The 17,658-nt window shown below is 56.4% G+C and overlaps 1 protein-coding gene across 1 annotated transcript in view; it reads right to left on the reverse strand.

Annotated features, from left to right (window-relative positions):
- The window catches only part of ARRB1 (arrestin beta 1), a 77,942-nt gene extending 61,580 nt beyond the window's left edge, over positions 1–16,362 (reverse strand). Inside the window, exon 1 of the mRNA XM_067750363.1 lies at positions 15,960–16,362. Within this exon, the coding sequence (XP_067606464.1) occupies positions 15,960–15,979 (20 nt within the window). The 5' untranslated portion in view covers positions 15,980–16,362. The remainder of the gene's footprint in view (positions 1–15,959) is intronic.
- Positions 16,363–17,658: the final 1,296 nt, after the last annotated feature.

Genomic DNA, 17,658 nt, shown 5'->3' on the forward strand with positions numbered 1-17,658 from the left:
CAGCCCGCACAGGCAGCTCTTCTCAGACACAAAGCCGGCCAGGCTCTGCACCACCACCACCACCTCCCCTCCACGAGCAGGAAAGGACAGTCCAGACTTCCACCCTGCCCCTCCCCACCAAAGGGCGACTCCGTTGACAATGGCCCCTTCCCGGGGAGCTGTACTTGACAGCTGATAAACATTTGCACCCTCTTAGCTCACCCGACCGCCACCACCCCACCCCAGCAGCCCGCAACCCTAGCGCCTAGCACCAGGCACAGCACAGTGCAGGTGGAGCAGAGTCAGCAGAACTGGCTCCATCCCGACAGAAGGGGTGCGCCCTGGACTTCCCTGGTGGCGCAGTGGTTAAGGATCTGCCTGCCAATGCAGGGGACACGGGATCGAGCCCTGGTCTGGGAAGATCCCACATGCCGCGGAGCAGTTAAGGCTGTGCGCCACAACTACTGAGCCTGCGAGCCACAACTACGGAAGCCCACGCGCCTAGAGCCCGTGCTCCGCAACAAGAGAAGCCACTGCAATAAAAAGCCTGCGCACTGCAACGAAGAGTAGCCCCCGCTCGCTGCAACTAGAGAAAGCCCACGCGCAGCAACAAGACCCAACATAGCCAAAAATTAATTAATTAATTTAAAAAAAAAAGAAGAGGCGGGCTCCCTGCGCCACGTCCATCCAGCTTCCACCACCGTTTACTGAGCTCCCATGACAAGCCTTGGGCTCTCCCAGGCAGTTTCATCAGGTACTGGGTACCTGCAGCACCAGGCAGTGGTACATTTTTTAAACCTTTTCACAGTCTTTAAGGTAGGCTTTATGTCCCTTTCACGGATGAGTAAGATTGAGGGCAGAGACGCCTTTCCAGTCTCTTACTGACACAGCAAGCAGGAACTGTGGGCTTGGCCTGGCCCAGAACTTGCTCCCCTAGATGCCTTTCAGGTTCTGCCTCAGCAGGGAGGGTTCTAACTGATGACTAGGTCCACGATGGGATGAGAACTCCCTGAGGACATGCAGCGCCGTGGCACCAACCTCCTGGCACAAAGGACTCCTGGTTAGAGCAGGGACAGGTCCAGGCTTGGATGGGCCTGAAACTCATGTAGTTTGGAAGCCCTCTTTAAAAAAAAAAAAAGAAAAAAAGAGTACAAAAATATCTTCTTCCTTTTGCGCGTTTCACAAACCCCCTGAGCCTGTGAGCCTGTGGACACACTGCTAGGCCTCGGAAACGGCCCTGGAGTGCGAAGGCCTGAAGCTGAAGCGGCACCAGCCTCCAGGTGAATCCGCCTCTGGGCTGGAGGAAGGGCCCAGAGGCGATCTGAGCACAACCCGCCTTCACAAAGGCCCTGCCTCCGGCCCAACAGACAGACGAGGCTCTGGAACATTCCTTCTTCTTGTCACGTGTCCTGCTGCTACTAAACCCTCCCACGTCTCTCTCTTGTCATGGTTTCAGAAGCAGCAGAGCTCACCTGAGCACAGGGCCTGCTCACAGGGTCTGAGTGCCCTCACGGACAGTAGTGCTGGAGCCCACCCCACAGGATCCTTCACGCCTGGCGGGCAGGGTCCACCCCTAACTGCGCCTGGAACCCTGGGCCGGCCTGAGCAGCTCTTCTGAGGCCCCCCTCCCCAAATATTTGAAGGCTATGACGTGGCTGAGCATGTGTTCCCACATCCCACATCCCATTGGGCCCATACAACAGCCCCTGGAGGTATGCAGGGCAAGTTTTATTGTCCCCATTTACAGAAGCAGACAACAAATGACACTAGTTACGCACATACTAGTGCTAGACATGCCAAGGAGACTTCCACAAGTGGCATCTCACAGACGCCCTGGCAGGAGGGGCCGTATCCCCACGGAACAGGTGGGGAAACAAAGGCTCCAACTCAGTCTCTGGGCCTGGGCTGAAGAATGGGGCTGCAGCCCTGCTCTCCCACCTCGCGGCCCAGGCCTCCACCACGTCTGGAGTGGACAGCTCAGAAGGCAGTGGGCAGGCTTGCCGGAACATAGCAGGTGGAGGGGCCAGAGGCCTCCAACTTCCGAGGCAGAGGAGCAACTGGGGGCTCATTACAGGCCCTCCCAGCGAAAGTGGACCTCAATGACTGCCTTCTCTCTGGATGAGTCCGAGGAAGAGCACATGGGCCTTGGAAGCCTGAAATCTGCTTGAAAGCAACAGTCTTAAAGACTCAGGGCCTCGTGTCTTCCCTGCCGAGGAGCAGGGGGCCCCATGCCTGCCTCCCGCCTTCCACCTGCTGGGCCTTCCAGACCCTTCACAAGATCACTTCTCACCCCACAAGCCAGCCGCCCAGCGCTGCTCTTGATCATCCAGGTCCCACTGCTGTCTTTCCCTCACGATTCATTCATCCGTATATCCACTCTATAAACCCTTATGGAAGACACGGTATAGGGTGACCAACTAACTGTCCCCATTCACCCAGGATGGAGGGTTCTCCCAAAATGTGGGACTGAGATAGACCAGGAAAACTGGGATGCTTGACCACCCTAGTGTACTGTGTGCCTGGCCCTGCACTGGGCACTGAGGACACATTGGACACGGTCCCCGCCGCCCCCCTCAGGAAGCTTGCAGTCTGAGAGGAGCTCTCACTCCATGAGGGACCCACTGTCAAAGGCACCTGCGCAGCACCTCACACACATTACCGAGCACAACCTTATGAGGGGCACACTATCACCTCCATGGTATATATGACCCGTCCCGAGTCACAGAGCTGTAAGTGACATGCCAAGACTTAGACTCCAATGAGACAAACAAAGGAAAGGGCAGGTTCCAGCATGAATATTAAGACAGAAAAATATGCTAAGACCTGTTTTATTTAATCAGTTTTTGTAGCCCCAGTGTTTGGCATGTCCTAGAGGTCCAGAAAATGTGTGTGGAAGGAAGGGAGGGAGGAGGTATACCCTTATTTAATCATCTCCAGGCTAGAAGTTCTCAACCCCCAGTTCAAAATGTCTACATTTCCCTTTTCACAGTCAGTTTCAGCTGTTTTCTTTCAGCCAGGGCCAGGAAGCAAGTGAGAAGAAGGAAAAAGTGCTTCTCCTTTGGGTCAGCAGCTCAGGCCTCACTTCCTCCAGAGAACCTTCCCTGACTTACTCCCCAACACAACACCCAATTCTGGCCCCCGCTTATTTGAGCACAACAGCTGTGTGTGTGTGTGTGCGCTGCTTGTACTCCTGCTTCAGTGCACTTCTGCAAACGTGGACCTCGCCCAGCTCGGCCAGCCCCTATCAGGAACTGGGGAGCCAAGAGGTACCAGACACACGCCTGCCCTCTAGCACAGGAAACTGACATGACAGCAGCCAATTCCGATACAACTTGCCATCCTGGAAGCCTGCGAGGCGCCAAGGGAGTATGGAGGAGGGCATCGACTCTGCTGGGGCAGGGAACACAGAGTCAAGGGAAGGCGTCACGCCCAAGCACATAGTACGTGCCTAATGCAGTTCAACCGCATGGCGTTCAGTTGAACCGCACTGAGCTTAGGTTCAACCTTAAAATACAAGGGAGATTTCACCAGGCAGAGGAGGAAGGCATTCCAGACAAAGAGACCGGCTTGAACAGACACAGAGTTCAATCAGTTGAACTGATTGTTTTTAAGCTGCAGAAGGACAGGGTCAGATGAGAATTTCAGAGTAAGAGGAGGATTTGGGGAGTTTAGACTGAGCAGCCAGAAGACTACTGCAGTAAGTCCAGGCCAGAAGTGGGGCCTGGACTGAGCTGGTGGCTGTGGAATAGGGAGAAGAAAAGCACTTTGGTGATGGGGACATGTAACCATCACCATCAGGTTAAATGCCCCCCCCCCCCCCGGCCGAGGGTTAGGTGAGGGTTTCTTTTCTCCCTGGAGTTTGGGACCTCTCCCACCCCCATCCCAGCTCTACAATCCGACGGAAGCTGATCAGGGTCAGGGCTCAGCCTAAGACTGGGTCGTGGTTTTTTGTTTGAAAGTTCTACTAAAAAATGTTTCTTTCTTTCTTTCTTTTTAGTTTTTTGGCAAAGTTGACTCTGCAAAGTTGCGAACATCAGAGATGGCTGGATTGTTTCAAGTATGCATAGGGAGTCGCTGCTGCTGAAGTGATCGCTCTAAATAATATGAGAAAAGAATATGTGCATATTAACCACTCCATTATGCCGTGTGATCATCTTTGTCCTTTTTAGGATATTAAAATCTGTTGCGAGCGCTTCCCTGGTGGCGCAGTGGTTGAGAGTCCGCCTGCCGATGCAGGGAACACAGGTTCGTGCCCCACTCCGGGAAGATCCCACATGCCGCGGAGCGGCTGGGCCCGTGAGCCATGGCCGCTGAGCCTGCATGTCCGGAGGCTGTGTTCCGCAACGGGAGAGGCCACAACAGTGAGAGGCCCGCGTACCACAAAAAAAAAAAAAAAAATATGTTGCGAAAAAAGAAAGTTCTCCTTACTGAGTTTAAAAATGCTTCCAGGTTTCTTCCACTGCCCTGGAGCTATAGAGTCCTATAATAAAATCAACCTGCTAATGTGCTGAGTGCTTTCATTAGCACAGATACAACACAGAAAGGATGGAAACTTTATGCCCGGAGGCTGAAAAACTCAGCCCACAGACACAAAACTACTGATAGAGGGGAGGTGAGAACCCCAGATGAGCTCCCTCTTTCTACCACGCCACTGCCTGGCCTCTGTGTTCCCAGCCCTTGGAGCTGCAGACGTGTGCCCTCATCCCACCCCCGCCCCACGGCCCCAAGCCTAGAGCTGTTTCTCGTAAGATATGGTTTCCCAGCTCTTTCATGTCCATCACTTTTCTGGGAACAGTCATCAGACCTCTGCAAGGTCTTCCCAGCTGGAGGGAAGCCTTTGCTCCTGCTGCCCTCCACCAGGGGAGACCCAGGCAGCTCCTGGTTTCCATGGAGTGGCTGCTGAGCCCGGTGTCTCCTCTTACACCTGCTGCCCCATTTCTCCTGTTCAGGCCCAAACACTCACCGTGATGCCACGTGGCAGAACCTTCACTTTTCACCCTAGATTTTACGTCCTCCAACAGTCCCAGGACACACCTTACTCACAGCAGATGAAGTGAGCGTCTGACTCTGTGCCTGGCACATAGAGGGTTCTCAAGTATCTGATGAAGGAGGTCAGTCCCCACTGAGAACATCGGTCACAGGCACCGCCAAGACAAGCGTCACCTCTGGTTCATGTCAAACTCACCTTCCAAAGCTTGCTGCAATGACGCCCCTGCCCCCCGTTTCTGGGGGTGTGCCTGTGACACATCTACTGGGCTTGCTCTGTGCCCCGTATAAATGAATTCCCACTACCCGCCTTCTTATAGCATGTTGGGATGATCTGTTTCCTCTCCCCCAGAAGATACAAGCAGCACGAGGGCTGAGACTTGCCTGTTTCCTCTTCATACCGCAAGTGCCCGGCCCAGGGCCTGCGATGGGGCAGACACTCACAGGTTTGTTCACGGGAACCTCCTTGGGAGGGCAGGGTGGCTGAATAGAAAGGGTATAAGCCAACCCTGAAAAAGCCTAGCCCAGAGGAACCCCCATGCTTCCTTGTCGTGATGTCCCTGCCACCCCAGAACACAGGACAGCCAGGCCCCGGCCTGTGAGAAAGGCTATTGCCTTAGGTGGGAGACGGGGGGGCAGAGCTGCTCCTTAAGTCAGCTTCCCACCAGGAGAGAGACGCCATGGGGGTCAGCCAGCCGGCTTCGGCGACGTGCCTTGAGGTCTGGGCCTGGCACTCAGCAGGTGCTCGAGAAACGTTTGTGGAACTGAGTTGAACAAACTGGAAGATGCTGGTTATCCGTCCCTCTGGCTGCAGAGAGGCCAGCTTCCCTCTGGGGCACTGTGCAGGCAAATGATCTCAGGACATAGCCTGTTTCCTCTAATGAGGCTTCTCCCCTTTGGAGCCCTGCTCCCAGGAGCGTGGGAAGGGAGGCAGTGCGCAGAGGCAACCCCAGTGCCTGCACGAGGGCAGCGCAGGGCATGCAGCTCTCCTCCTGAGATGGTGTGGGCAGCACATACCAGCGCCCTAGGCGGGGGGATGGTCACAATGACCTCTTGGGCCCGGGAACCAAAGCACAGCGGCACCTCCTTCGAGGCCGCTCTGGGGAGGAATGGAAGAAGCCAGCAGGGAGTCCAGCTGCATTATGTAATCAGCTTCCTTGGAGTCAGAGGCCCTGGCGCCCGCAGCCCAGCACTGCGGGGAGAGGCTGGGGGAGGGGGAGGCGGCTTTTGTCCCCTCCTTTGCGGCCTCTCCTCCAGACCTCGGCCAACCTCCGCGGCAGGCAGGCGCTGCCTTCCAAGTGCCCCAGCTTCGAGCAGGCACCTCCCAGCAGGGGTTGAGAACCAGGAAGGGCTGTTTGTTGTCTGAGTGTGTGAAACAGCGGCCTGCTGGCTTCCCTGGCAGAAAACCAGGCTCTGGGCTCCGCACCCGGCACCTGGGGGCGGGGGCTGAAGGAGAGAGGCCTGGGACGCTCCATAAAGCCCACCCTTGTCCCCAGCTTCCTACCCCCCACGCTCTCCCCACTTCCTCCTAGAGAACCCACCATAAGTGCGGGCCCCAAAGGGAAGAGGCCATGGCTGCTCCAGCCCCAACTGCCCCACCCCTCCCCGGGCAATCTCACTTCCCTTTCCAGCCACCATCTGACCTTCTCCTCCAGCCCAGCACAGCTCCCACACCAACACACCCAGCGGGGCACACGGTCCTGCGCAGGACGGGAGGAGGGAGGGGATGCAGGAGAGAGAGGGCGGAGAGAAAAGCTGAGGTCCACTGCCAGTCCCGAAGAGTAACAATGACTGTTATCAAATCCCTACCCTCTCTGCCCACAGCAGCCACACGCAATAGGGGATATTATTACCCTTAGTTCATAAATGCAAACACTGATGCCCAGAGAGTTTAAGACCCTCGGCCAAGGGCACGGAGCTAGTGCACAATATTGCTGGACAGCAAAGCCGAGTCTGTGTGATTCTGAAATCCAAACTCCAAACCTTGTGGCTTTACCTTCGGGGAACCCCATCCCCACACACCTGGGGATGCTACTTGGGAAATTTCTAGACTGGTGGAAAAGACACTGTAGAGCCTTAAGCGGTCACTCGCTGAGGACACTTGGTTTGGGAACCACAGGACAGTCACGAGGACAGGGCAGGGCTAAGGGCACACCAGAGGCCGAGGGCGTGCCTGCTGCCACCTACAGTCTTCCCTTCTGATTAACCTACGGCAACTCAATCTCAGGCTGGATCAGACCCGAGCACCGTCTGCCGCTTCCAGAAGACAGGGCTGCTAGACGCCAAGCTATCGGGCAGAAACACAGACTGCTGTTCACGCCCCCCTCCCCTGCTAGCTGCTGAACCAAAGCTAAGGGTCCCAGAGACCTCCCAGGCCAATCCCTTTCCCCCACGCTGCTTGACACGTGGAGAAACTGAGGTCCACAGAGGAAAAACAGTTCATCCGTGATGTCACAGGGGCAGTGAACCAATGGGGTCCCTGCCTCCCAGACCAGATCCCCGCCCTGATTCATCTCACTTGAGTGCTGTCTCCAGATAACACCCTCTCTCATCCAGCTGTCTCTCTCCCTGCCCTGCCCCCCCCTCCCCATTTCCTGCTTCCCTTTCCCAGCTCTGCTCAGCAGGCCCAGTGTCTGAACTCTCCCTGCACAGAGCAGCCCTCTCCTTCCCACGACTTTTCTGAGCCTCACCACCCCCTTCCCTCCACTCCTCTGGGCCAAGGAGCAATTCTTGGGTGGTTTAATTAGCTGATTATTACTGGACCGCAGCCTGCTGGATCCAGTGCCCAGAACTCTGTCCCCAGTAATTAGGTGGGTTCTGAGTACTTGCCCAGTGGGAAGCCACGGGGGAGTTCTATGCTCTGCCAGCAGGCCAAGGGAGGGCTCTCCAGCTGCATAAAGAGCTCCCTAATCACCGGTGGATCACTGGAAGCCACGGTCCCCTCCTCAGGTCAGGTCAAGCCACACTGGATATACTATAGCCAGATCCAGATGTCCACCCCAAAGGGGAACTCCCTACTTTCCCATGTCCCCGCCCAGACCCAGGAAAGGCTCAGTAAATGTCTGAGGATGGGCGTGATGAATGGAGCCCAGCCTCTGGGGGCCAGGAAGTGATGGCACCACGGCTGGGCACGTATTTAGGACGTAGAATTTGGACAAGCAGAGAGAAGACAGGATGGCATTCTGGATGGTGGGAGCAGGAAAAACAAGGGCACAGAGGCTGGAATGAGCCACCAAGCCCCTCGCCAGGTAGCTCTGGTTGTCTGAAAACACATTCTCCTACCAAAGGTAAAGCGAGTCATCCTGTGACCTCCGCCCTTTGGATCACAAAGAATAATCTAATGCCTGTGGTTCAGGTCACTTTTAGACGTTTCAGAATCAGCAGTGGTGTCCCATTGTCCTCACCCACCACACTGCCCATCCCCAAGTATATTTTTTCCCAGTGAAACACCTACATTAGCCTCCTTCACTGAACAAATATTTATGGAGCTCAGTGCCATGCCAGGTCTGCACAGGTGCAAAGGGACAACAGATCCAGGACAGGTGCCCTTGGCCTCACACAGAGGACATCACAAGTGTGCAAATAACCAGGACCCACGAAGAGACGGAGGGATGAGTGCCAACAGAAAGAGAAGAGTGAGAGAATGAATATATGGCAAAAAAAAAAAAAAAAAAAAAAAAAAGTCACAAGGCACTTGGAAATCAGTGAGAGCTTCCCAGAGAAGGAGGCCATGTGTGATCCAGGCCTTGAAGGACCCGAAGGGTGTTGTGAACTAACCGCATATAACACGGCACTTGTTCCAGGGACTTGTCCCCGAGCTGTACCTATTTTAACTCATTTAACCCTCAGAACAACGTATCATGCAGGCACTATTGCTATCCCATTTTACAGATGAGGGAACTGCAGCAGAGAATGGGTTAAATAATCAGCAGAAGTTGCCAGGCTGGTAAGTGGCAGAGCCGGCATTTGAAACCAGGAAACCTGGTTCTTCCTAGAGCCTAACCACTATACTAATCAGCCTCTAATACACGCTAATCAGATCACAGAGGTGACTGTGAGTACCTAAAGGAAGGCACAGCCTGGGCAGAGAAAATGAAACGGTTCAGGACCTGCCTGCCTGCCGGTTCCTGCAGGTGCTTTGAGAGGCAGACGGCTGCTCAGGCGAGGACCTGGTCTCACAGGAAAGAACACAGCCCTCAGCCATCCAGCGGTCTCAGTCCCACTGGTGGGTGGCAGAGGCCTGAGCTGCCCAAGCCCCCGCTTCTTCCCTCCAGCCCTGAGCAAGCATTAGAGCGTATCTCTGGGACCCTCCCGGGATGGCGCATCCCAGCAGTCCACTCCCCACCCCCTCCCTGGTCCTCTGCCAAAATGCACCCATGCCCACTGACTGCACAGGCTCGGGGAAGGGGGTAAGGCTGCAAAAGGACCAGGAGGACCAGTTGTGGGGCCAGAGGCCCAGGGCCAGCATGCGAGGGAGCCCCTGCCTTGTGCAGGTCCATACTCATTCGGCTTCTGGGCCTCTGAGTACACCCTGGAGAGAGGCTGCACCCTGCACGGCCACTGAACCCCTCCGACCTTGAGTGAGGAGTCCTGCCTCCCGCTGGCCTGACATGGACCACCACACCCTACCTGCCCCAGATCCCTCTCCAGTTACAGAAGGACCCACTGGCTATGGTCTCAGCCAGGCCAGGCCCAGCCCCAGGCAGAGGGAAAGCAGCTCAGTGGCTGCGGTGGCTTCAATCACACAGAACTCCAGGGACCTGTCTGGTCCGGTCCCTGGGGTCTGGCCTCCTGGGAGCCTCATCTAGCAACGGGTCTCTTGGGAAGGAACAAGCAGTTCCTCTCAAATGGGACTAAAGATGGGGCCAGGACCAGGAAGGAGGAGGTATGTCTCCAGAGAGATGACCCTGCCAGGGCCCCTTGGGAGGGAGGGAGGGAGGGAGGGGGCTGGGACAACAGTGTCCTTTGTTCCCCTCTCAAAAGCAGCCACCCTGCCCTGTCGCACCCCCTCTGATCTATATCCCCCTACTAGGACTCAAGCCACCCCTGGGGCAGGACCCATCCTGCACACAGGAGGGAAGAAGGGTGCCCAGGAACCATAAGGGTGCCCTGTTCTAATTCCAGGGCTTGCCCCACCCCCAGGAGCCCCCCTCCTGATGTAGGAGACATGGCTCCCACCTGCAGAAGCCTATCTGATGGGGGAGAAACAGGCTTCAGTTGCAGGAAGCTCGTTCTGACAGGGGTGGTAATCTTCTCCCTCGCGACTTCCCAGTCTGATGGAAGAGACCCCCCAACAGCCGGTCTAATATGGGAGGCATGGCTTCCATCCTTAGGATTCCCTAATGGGAAAGAGCTAATTTCAGCACTCAGGGAGCCCCTGGGCTGACAGCAGAGGCAAGAAGGGAGGAAGGAGTTCAGTCTCATCAACAAATCCCTGCCAGGCATCTCCTGTGAACCAGACGCAGAGCTGGATAATGGACCAGCAACCAGGAAACAGAAAGAGCCCCAAATCACAAGGAGCTCACCACCTGGGGAACAAAGACATCTGAGGTGTGAATACCTGGGTAGAAAGTACCTCGAAACCCACCCACCCCAGCACCCAAAGCCTGCTCGCCAGGGCTGCCACCTCCCTCGGCAGCCTCACCCCTCACACTCCCGCACCTGCACATTGGCCTAGGCTCTTCCTTCTGTCTAGAACACCTAAGCCTTCCTTGTGCCCCAGGACCCAGCTCAGGGGGTCACTTTCTCCAGGAAGCCTTTCTCAAGACCCCCTGCCTGAGTCAGCAGCCCCTCTTTCAGGAGCCAGCACAGACATGCCCCCCTGTGACCAGCTGACGCCTCTGCAATGTTCCCCCCAGTCCCCAGCTGAGCCTCACCCCCCAGGTCCCCACACCCGGAAACCCCACCACCCCCAGCCCAGGGCCTCATACCCTTCTTCCGAGAGGCTCCCCCCCAGCTCCAGGCGCAGAGAAAAGCAAGGTCCTTCTCTTCTCTCCTCTGCCTGCTGTAACCCAGCTTTGCCCTCATGGCTCCATCAAAACCCCTCTCACCAAGTCACCAGCCACTGCCTTCTGCCTAAATCCCAGGGGTCTTTCCCAAGCTCATCCTCTGTTGGTCCTTCCCTCCTCTCTCCACCCCCAGGCATGTGCTCTCCAAAGCCTCAAATGCCCCCAGCCATCCTCTCTTCATACGCTCTATCTTCTCCCTCTCCCTGTACCATGTCACCCATAATCCCCAAGTCAAACACCACCTCTAACCCGAAGACTTTCAAATCCCTGCCTCCCACGTCCACCCCTGCCCCAAGATCCGGACCCATCTATGCAGAAGCCTCCCTACATCTTCCTCAACTTCCAGCCTGACTCCCTGTCAAGCTGCCACCCCCTGCAGGCCTCAACAGTGGTCAGCATGGTCGCTGTGGAGGATGGCCTGGCAGAGGCCAGGAGGCCACTCGGGGCCGTGCTGACTCCCAGGCTATTGTTCTTCCATTGCCACAGCCCTGAGGTATGGCACACCCATGACTCAGGACCCCTGAACCCATACCAGTGGGAGGTTTCCACCCTGGGCAAGGAGGCCCAAACTCATAAGGAAGAGAGCTGGGGAGACGTGTGAAGCCCAGAGGCCAGCCCGGAGTCAAGGATCAGAGAAGATGGGTCAAGCTCAATGCTTCCACTCCCAGCAGCCCCATAAGCACCCCTGGCCAAAGCCACAGGACTTCCCCCGTGTCCCAGCCAAGATGGATCACACAGAGCTTAACCACCAAGAGAGACAACAGCCAAGGTTCGCAGAGAGCTGGTGATTACGTGTCCCCATCACACCCACCCTCCTTCTCTGCCAAAAAAGAAGAGTTCATAAACATCTGTAGGAAACGAAATGCCACTCCATCCCATCACCTCTCAGGAAGTCCCTCCTGTTGTTCAACTTTGATCCAGTATATTGCCAGTTGAATTAGTGGGAACAGCAAGAACCAGAAGGGACGCACAACTTGAGAATGAGGCCACCAGGGAGACGGGGGAGGCCACCTATGAGCCAGACAACCCCGTCCCTCTGGGTGAAAGCACGGAGCAGCAGGACAGACAGGCCTGGGTTCAGAAGCTCGTTGGCTGAATGGCAGTGGACAAATTACTTAATCTCTCCTAGTCTGTCTCCTGGTCTGTAAAATGGGAACAACAGTCCTCACACTAATAGGATCACAGGGAGAACCAAATGGGATCATGCATGTAAAGCTGACACACGCCAGGCATCCAGGCAGTAAGGCTAATGGACTCCAGCTCCTTGTTCATCTTTCTCAGTTCCATCCTTGTCAAAGCCTTAGATCGGATCTTGCCTTCTCTCAGGTTCCTCTTCAGTCTCCTCACCGGTCTCCCTGCATCCAGGCCTGCCCCTCCTTGCCACTGCCAAAGGCATCCCTCCAAAACAAAGATCTGCTCCCATCCCTCCCCTCCCCACAGTCCTCTCTGAGTCACCAGGGACTTCGGGAGAAAATCTCCTCTCCTTAGCTTGACATCCCAGCCTGTTGATAACTGGCCCGTGTTCACTCTCACCCATCACCCCAGCCCAACCCGCAGGCTGCTTCATGCCTCCAAGCCTTGTCACATTCTGTACCCCCGGCCAGGAATGACGTCCCCGGTCCCACCCCCTTGCTCCAATGCCACCTCTTTCCTATGAAAGCTTCCCTCACCATGCCCCCTGCCAAGACTGGGGCGGGGGGGCTCCTCCTTCAGCCTCCCACAGCACACGTCACCCTGCATTATAATCATCTGCTCTGCTCTCAGTCTTTTGGAAACAGAGTAGAGCCATTCACCTCTGAACCGCCAGCCCCGGCACTTGGTCAACATTTGTTGAATGGCTGTATGATTGCTCCTAGAGCACTTGTTAGAGCAGTCATCACACGACCTGTAATTAGTCCTATCCAGGTATTCGTCTCATGCCCTCTTTCCCCCTTGACCCTGGGACTCCCTAGAGGGCAGTGACAGTTTCTGAAAAATTCTCATTGTCACTTTCACGTGCGGGTTGAAAATCCAGGTGCAGGATGGATGCAACGACTGCTGATCCTTGGAGTACTGGATACTTGCAAGCCTCTTCTTCTAAGACAGAGATAAAGTAGAATCCCATGGTTTACAGAACAAGGCAAGGTACAGCCCATTATTGATTTTGTCTTTCTCTTCCAAATTACTCAGGAAACCTGTCTGGAAGGGAGAGGGAGCCCTCCTGGGACTACAGGGGAGACCGGAAGAGAGAGCAGGGCCATCGTCACATGGACCATAGCCAGGCCTGGGCACCAGGCTTCTGGCAGCACCTCCTCCCCTGCCCAGTATATTCAGAAAACGCAGGGAGAGCCCTGAAAATGTTAGGTATTGATAGCTACAGTTTACAGACAGGAACACTATAGGGTCCAGAGAGGTGAGGACCATTGTCCAAGGTCCTCAAGCTCCCCCAGTGAGTTAGAGGCAGAGAAGGGGGAGTCGTGGAAAATGCTTGGCCCCAAAGATTGGGTCTCCAACAGGTGCCTGGCTGTTCATGGTGTCCCCATCCTGCTGACAACCTATGCCAGCAGGAGAACAATGACACTTTCCCCCAAGTCACAGTGAGGCTAACCAAGGCCCAGGAGGGGCTGAGTCACCCTGATGGTGAAGTAGCACGTGAGGAATGAGAGAGGAAGAAGGGCTCCTGACTCCCTGCGGGGAGAAAAGTCTGACCTCAGAGGTCAGGAGGATCTTGGCAATGGGGGACATGGATGTGGCGGAGGAGAGGGTCACACATGCTCCTGCTGAGGACAGAGGCGTGAGTCACCAGTTCAGCAATGGGGACTAGCCATCAAGGTGAAGGCAGACGCCTCACGACCTTCTGCAGCCTCCACCACCAGCTGGGCCTCCACACACAGAGCACGCCATCCCTCTTGGGCCTCAAACCAGGGCCCACGAGGGGCTTGACAGTGCCCAAGGGTGAGCCACAGAGCAATGGCCCAAGTAGACTCCAGCCTCCATCCTGTCTCTGACCCCTCTTGACCTTAAGCAAGTCAGGTAGCCTCTCTAAGCTCTGGTTCCTCCTCTGGAAAACAGGAAAAGGAAAGCTAACCTCCTTGCAGAGCCGTCAGGAGGATGGCTGGGAAGCAGTTTCTAAAACTTAGGAGCACAAGTTATCTCTGAGTCTCAGTTTCTTCTTCTGGAAAATGGAAATAATCTCTGAAAGACTGTTCTCAGGTTGGGGTTTCCCTGGTGGCACAGTGGCTAAGAATCCACTGCCAATGCAGGGGACACGGGTTCGAGCCCTGGTCCGGGAAGATTCCACATGCTGCGGAGCAACTAAGCCCACACACCACAACTACTGAGCCTGCGCTCTAGAGCCCACAAGCCACAACTACTGAGCCCATGTACCACAACTACTGAAGCCTGAGCGCCTAGAGCCCGGGCTCTGCAACAAAAGAAGCCACCGCCATGAGAAGCCCACGCACCGCAACAAAGAGTAGCCCCCACTAGCCGCAACTAAAGAAAGCCCACGCACAGCAACACAGCCCAACACAGCCAAAAATAAATAAATACATTTTTTTAATGTGTTTAAAAAAAATTACTTTTCTCAGGTTGTTGAGAGACAGTGTCAGATGGCAGTGAGTGGTACATTGCTTTGTCAGAGGTCCCGAAACATGATGACCATGGGGGCCGTTTCTCTCTAGTCTATTAGCTCCTTTGGGGAAGGAACAGGTTTTGGACGTCTTTGATCCCCACATTACACCTTGTACACCCCAGGCACTCAAGAAATAATTACTGGAAGCAAGGAGAGAGTAAGGGAGGGTGCAGAGAGGGAAGAGAGGAGGGAGAAGTGGGGCACAAGGACAGAAGGGGGTAAAGAAAGAAAATGAATGAGGGGGTTGCAGAGGAGTGACAGCAGCTAAGGGAGAAGCTTGTATCGGAACTTAAGGGGAGTTGGCTGAGGGAAGGAGTAGAACTAGGGTGACAAAGCTGAGTGCCTGACCGGGGCTTGCCTTGGGCCCCAGCCCCCTCCCCTTTCTGTCCCAGTTTCCCATTTCAGAGGTATCCCTCTCCCTTTCTGAGCAAGGCAGGCTCCTAAGAGACAGGAGGGCCCTCCCCACCCCCAGCTCAAGCAGATCCCAGCCACCACCGAAGGCCTTGGGGAGGTCAGAGGGAAAGGAAATGTGGATGGAGACATTTTCCCAGGCTCCAGGGGGCCTCCCGCCCTGTGTGGTGCGTGTGTTTCCACTTCTCCACCTGCAGGGACCTGGAGTGTATCAGTGGCCAGGGGCTGTTGGCATGTGACCTGGGGTGTCTGTGTGGGCGTTAGTCTGATGTGTGTCTGTGGAGGTCAGCGTTGGCGTAGCCTGTTGAACACTGTGTTGGTGAGAGACATGCCAACATAAGTGTTCCTGTTGGTAAGGGTAAGAACGTGTGTGTCTCAGTGAGAGTGTTTGTTAAGGTCAGTGCAAGTGATAGTGTATGCATCAGGGTCGGCCAACATGTGTGCGCCAGCATGAAGGTGTGTTAGCATTGGTATGTGTTGAAGTGTGACCTGTGTATGCCAACATGACTGTCAGCAAGAACGTGTTGATGAGTGTGCACCAGTGAGTGTGTGACAGTGTGTCACTGGATGTGCTGACATGTGGCAGTGAATGTCAGTGTGTATGCCAGCATGAGCGCGCCCATGCATGAGTGTGCCCGTGTGTCCACATAAGCGTGTGCCTTTGTGTGTCAACCTGCCCCCTGCATCCCTGCGCCGACTGGCCAGTGCTGGGTGTCAGCGAGTGAGTGCATGTGAGTGTGTCTCCGCGGCCAGGTCCTCGTCGCTCCGTCCGCGCGCCCCTGGCCCTGCTGGCGACCACACGGGAGACCTCCGGTGGAGGAGAGCCGAGAGCCGCCGCGGAGCAGGCGCCGGCGGTGCCGGGGTGGCTGCGCACGCACAGCCGGGACACGGACTAGAACCCCTGCCCGCGCCCTCGCCCGGGTCGCCCCACGCGCCCCGGACCGGCCGCCGCCCGCACTCACCGGGTCCCTTTGTCGCCCATGGTCCGCGGCGGCCTCAGGGAGGTCCGCGGCGTCAGCGCCCAGGCTGGAAAATCCCCGGCCGGCAGGAGGGGTGCGGGCCAGCCGGTTCCCGGCTCCTGCTCCGCCTCCTCCGCGCTCCCGGTCGCCGCCCCCGCCCGGTCCCGCCGCGCCGCACAGCTCCCGCCTCACAGCGACCGCCTCACAGCGACCGCCGCGGCCGGGGCGGGGAGCCGGGGAGCTGGGGAGCCGAGCAGCCGAGCAGCCGAGCTGGGAGGGCGCGCGGGGGCCCGTGTGCGCGTGTGTGCGCGCCGCCGAGCCAGCCGCTGGGCAGGGCCCGGACGCGTCAGGGCCCTGAGGTCGGCATTAGGGGTCCACAAGGATGCTGTCCGGCTTGTGTGTGTGTGTGTGTGTGTGTGTGTGTGCGCGTGTGTGTGTACGTGAGGGCGCACGCTGGGGTGGGTATACGTGCGCGTGTGTGCACGCGAGGGTGCGGGTGCGTGTGCACCGCTGCGTGCTCTACCGATTGGGGGTGCGTTTGCCTGGATGGAGCGGGGTGCACGTCTTTGTGCGGTGTGCGTGTGTGCAGGCGCGCTCCCCTGCGCACGCCGGGGGGCGGCCTTTGCGTGTGAGGGATCGTGGACGCCGAAGGTGTGCCCGCGACCCCAGGGCCGAGCTCCGGGCGGAGACCCTGGTGGGGGTCGGTGGGAAACTTCTGGTGCCTGCGGTGGCTTTCGCCCTATGCCCCACCCTATCCCCACCCCACCTCCCCGCCCTTCTGGAGAGATAACACCCTACAACCCCACAGGGACAGGAAGAAGGGGCGGAGGGGGCCAGAGAAAGCAGTGTCAACGCTGGGGAACTGATGAGGGTGGGAGGGGGACCGGAGGCGAGCAAGGGTAGCTTTGGTGACTGCCACGGAAGAGGAAGCATTGAAAAGAGGAGATAAGGAAGGGGGCATAGAGCTGGCGGCGCTGTGGCCTGGGAGTCTGGCCGGTTGAGTTGTATAATGGAAAAGCCCCCTCCTAGCTTCATGGTCTGTTGTGGGTGACCCTGGACACCAGCCCTCTCAGAACCAGTCTACAAACATGTAAAGTGGGATATTAACACCAGCGTGCAGAATTGTTCCTAGGTGTTTGCTGGCCTACCCTGAGTGCCTGACACACAGTGGGTGTCCAGTGAACGTTAGCCCATACTTCTGCAGGCTTCTGGGTGTCCTGTAAAATCCTGGCTGGGACCCTGAGATCCCCTCCTGCTTTGCAGGTGGTGGGAGAGTGTGAGGTCTTTCCCACCCCCTCACTGCTGGGATTTGACTAATTGGCCCTGATAGGGCCCTAATATTGGTGTATTAATGGGAGGAAAGGAAACTATCATTTACTCTGATGTGATTGTGAGTCTGTAAACATCTCCTGTAATTATGCTCAGAAGCAGTTACCTATGCTGGTTTTACATAATTGGGAAAGGATATCCCAGTATAATTACTATAATTATGTCCAGATCAGTGGATGGTTGAGAAGAGGAAGTGTTGATGGGCAGGCAGGGTGGTCCAGGGTCTGGGCAATGTTAGGAATTAGGAGAGTTGGATTAGGGCCCAGAACCTTCCTCCTGGCCTTGGCCTCTGGGCTTCACCCTCACTCCCACAGGGGAAGGAGAGGAAGCTACCTGCTGTTTCTGCTGAGGTCAGGGACTTGAGAGGAGCACA

The sequence above is a fragment of the Pseudorca crassidens genome, chromosome 9, assembly GCF_039906515.1.
Source record: "Pseudorca crassidens isolate mPseCra1 chromosome 9, mPseCra1.hap1, whole genome shotgun sequence".
NCBI classification, from domain to species: Eukaryota; Metazoa; Chordata; class Mammalia; order Artiodactyla; family Delphinidae; genus Pseudorca; species Pseudorca crassidens.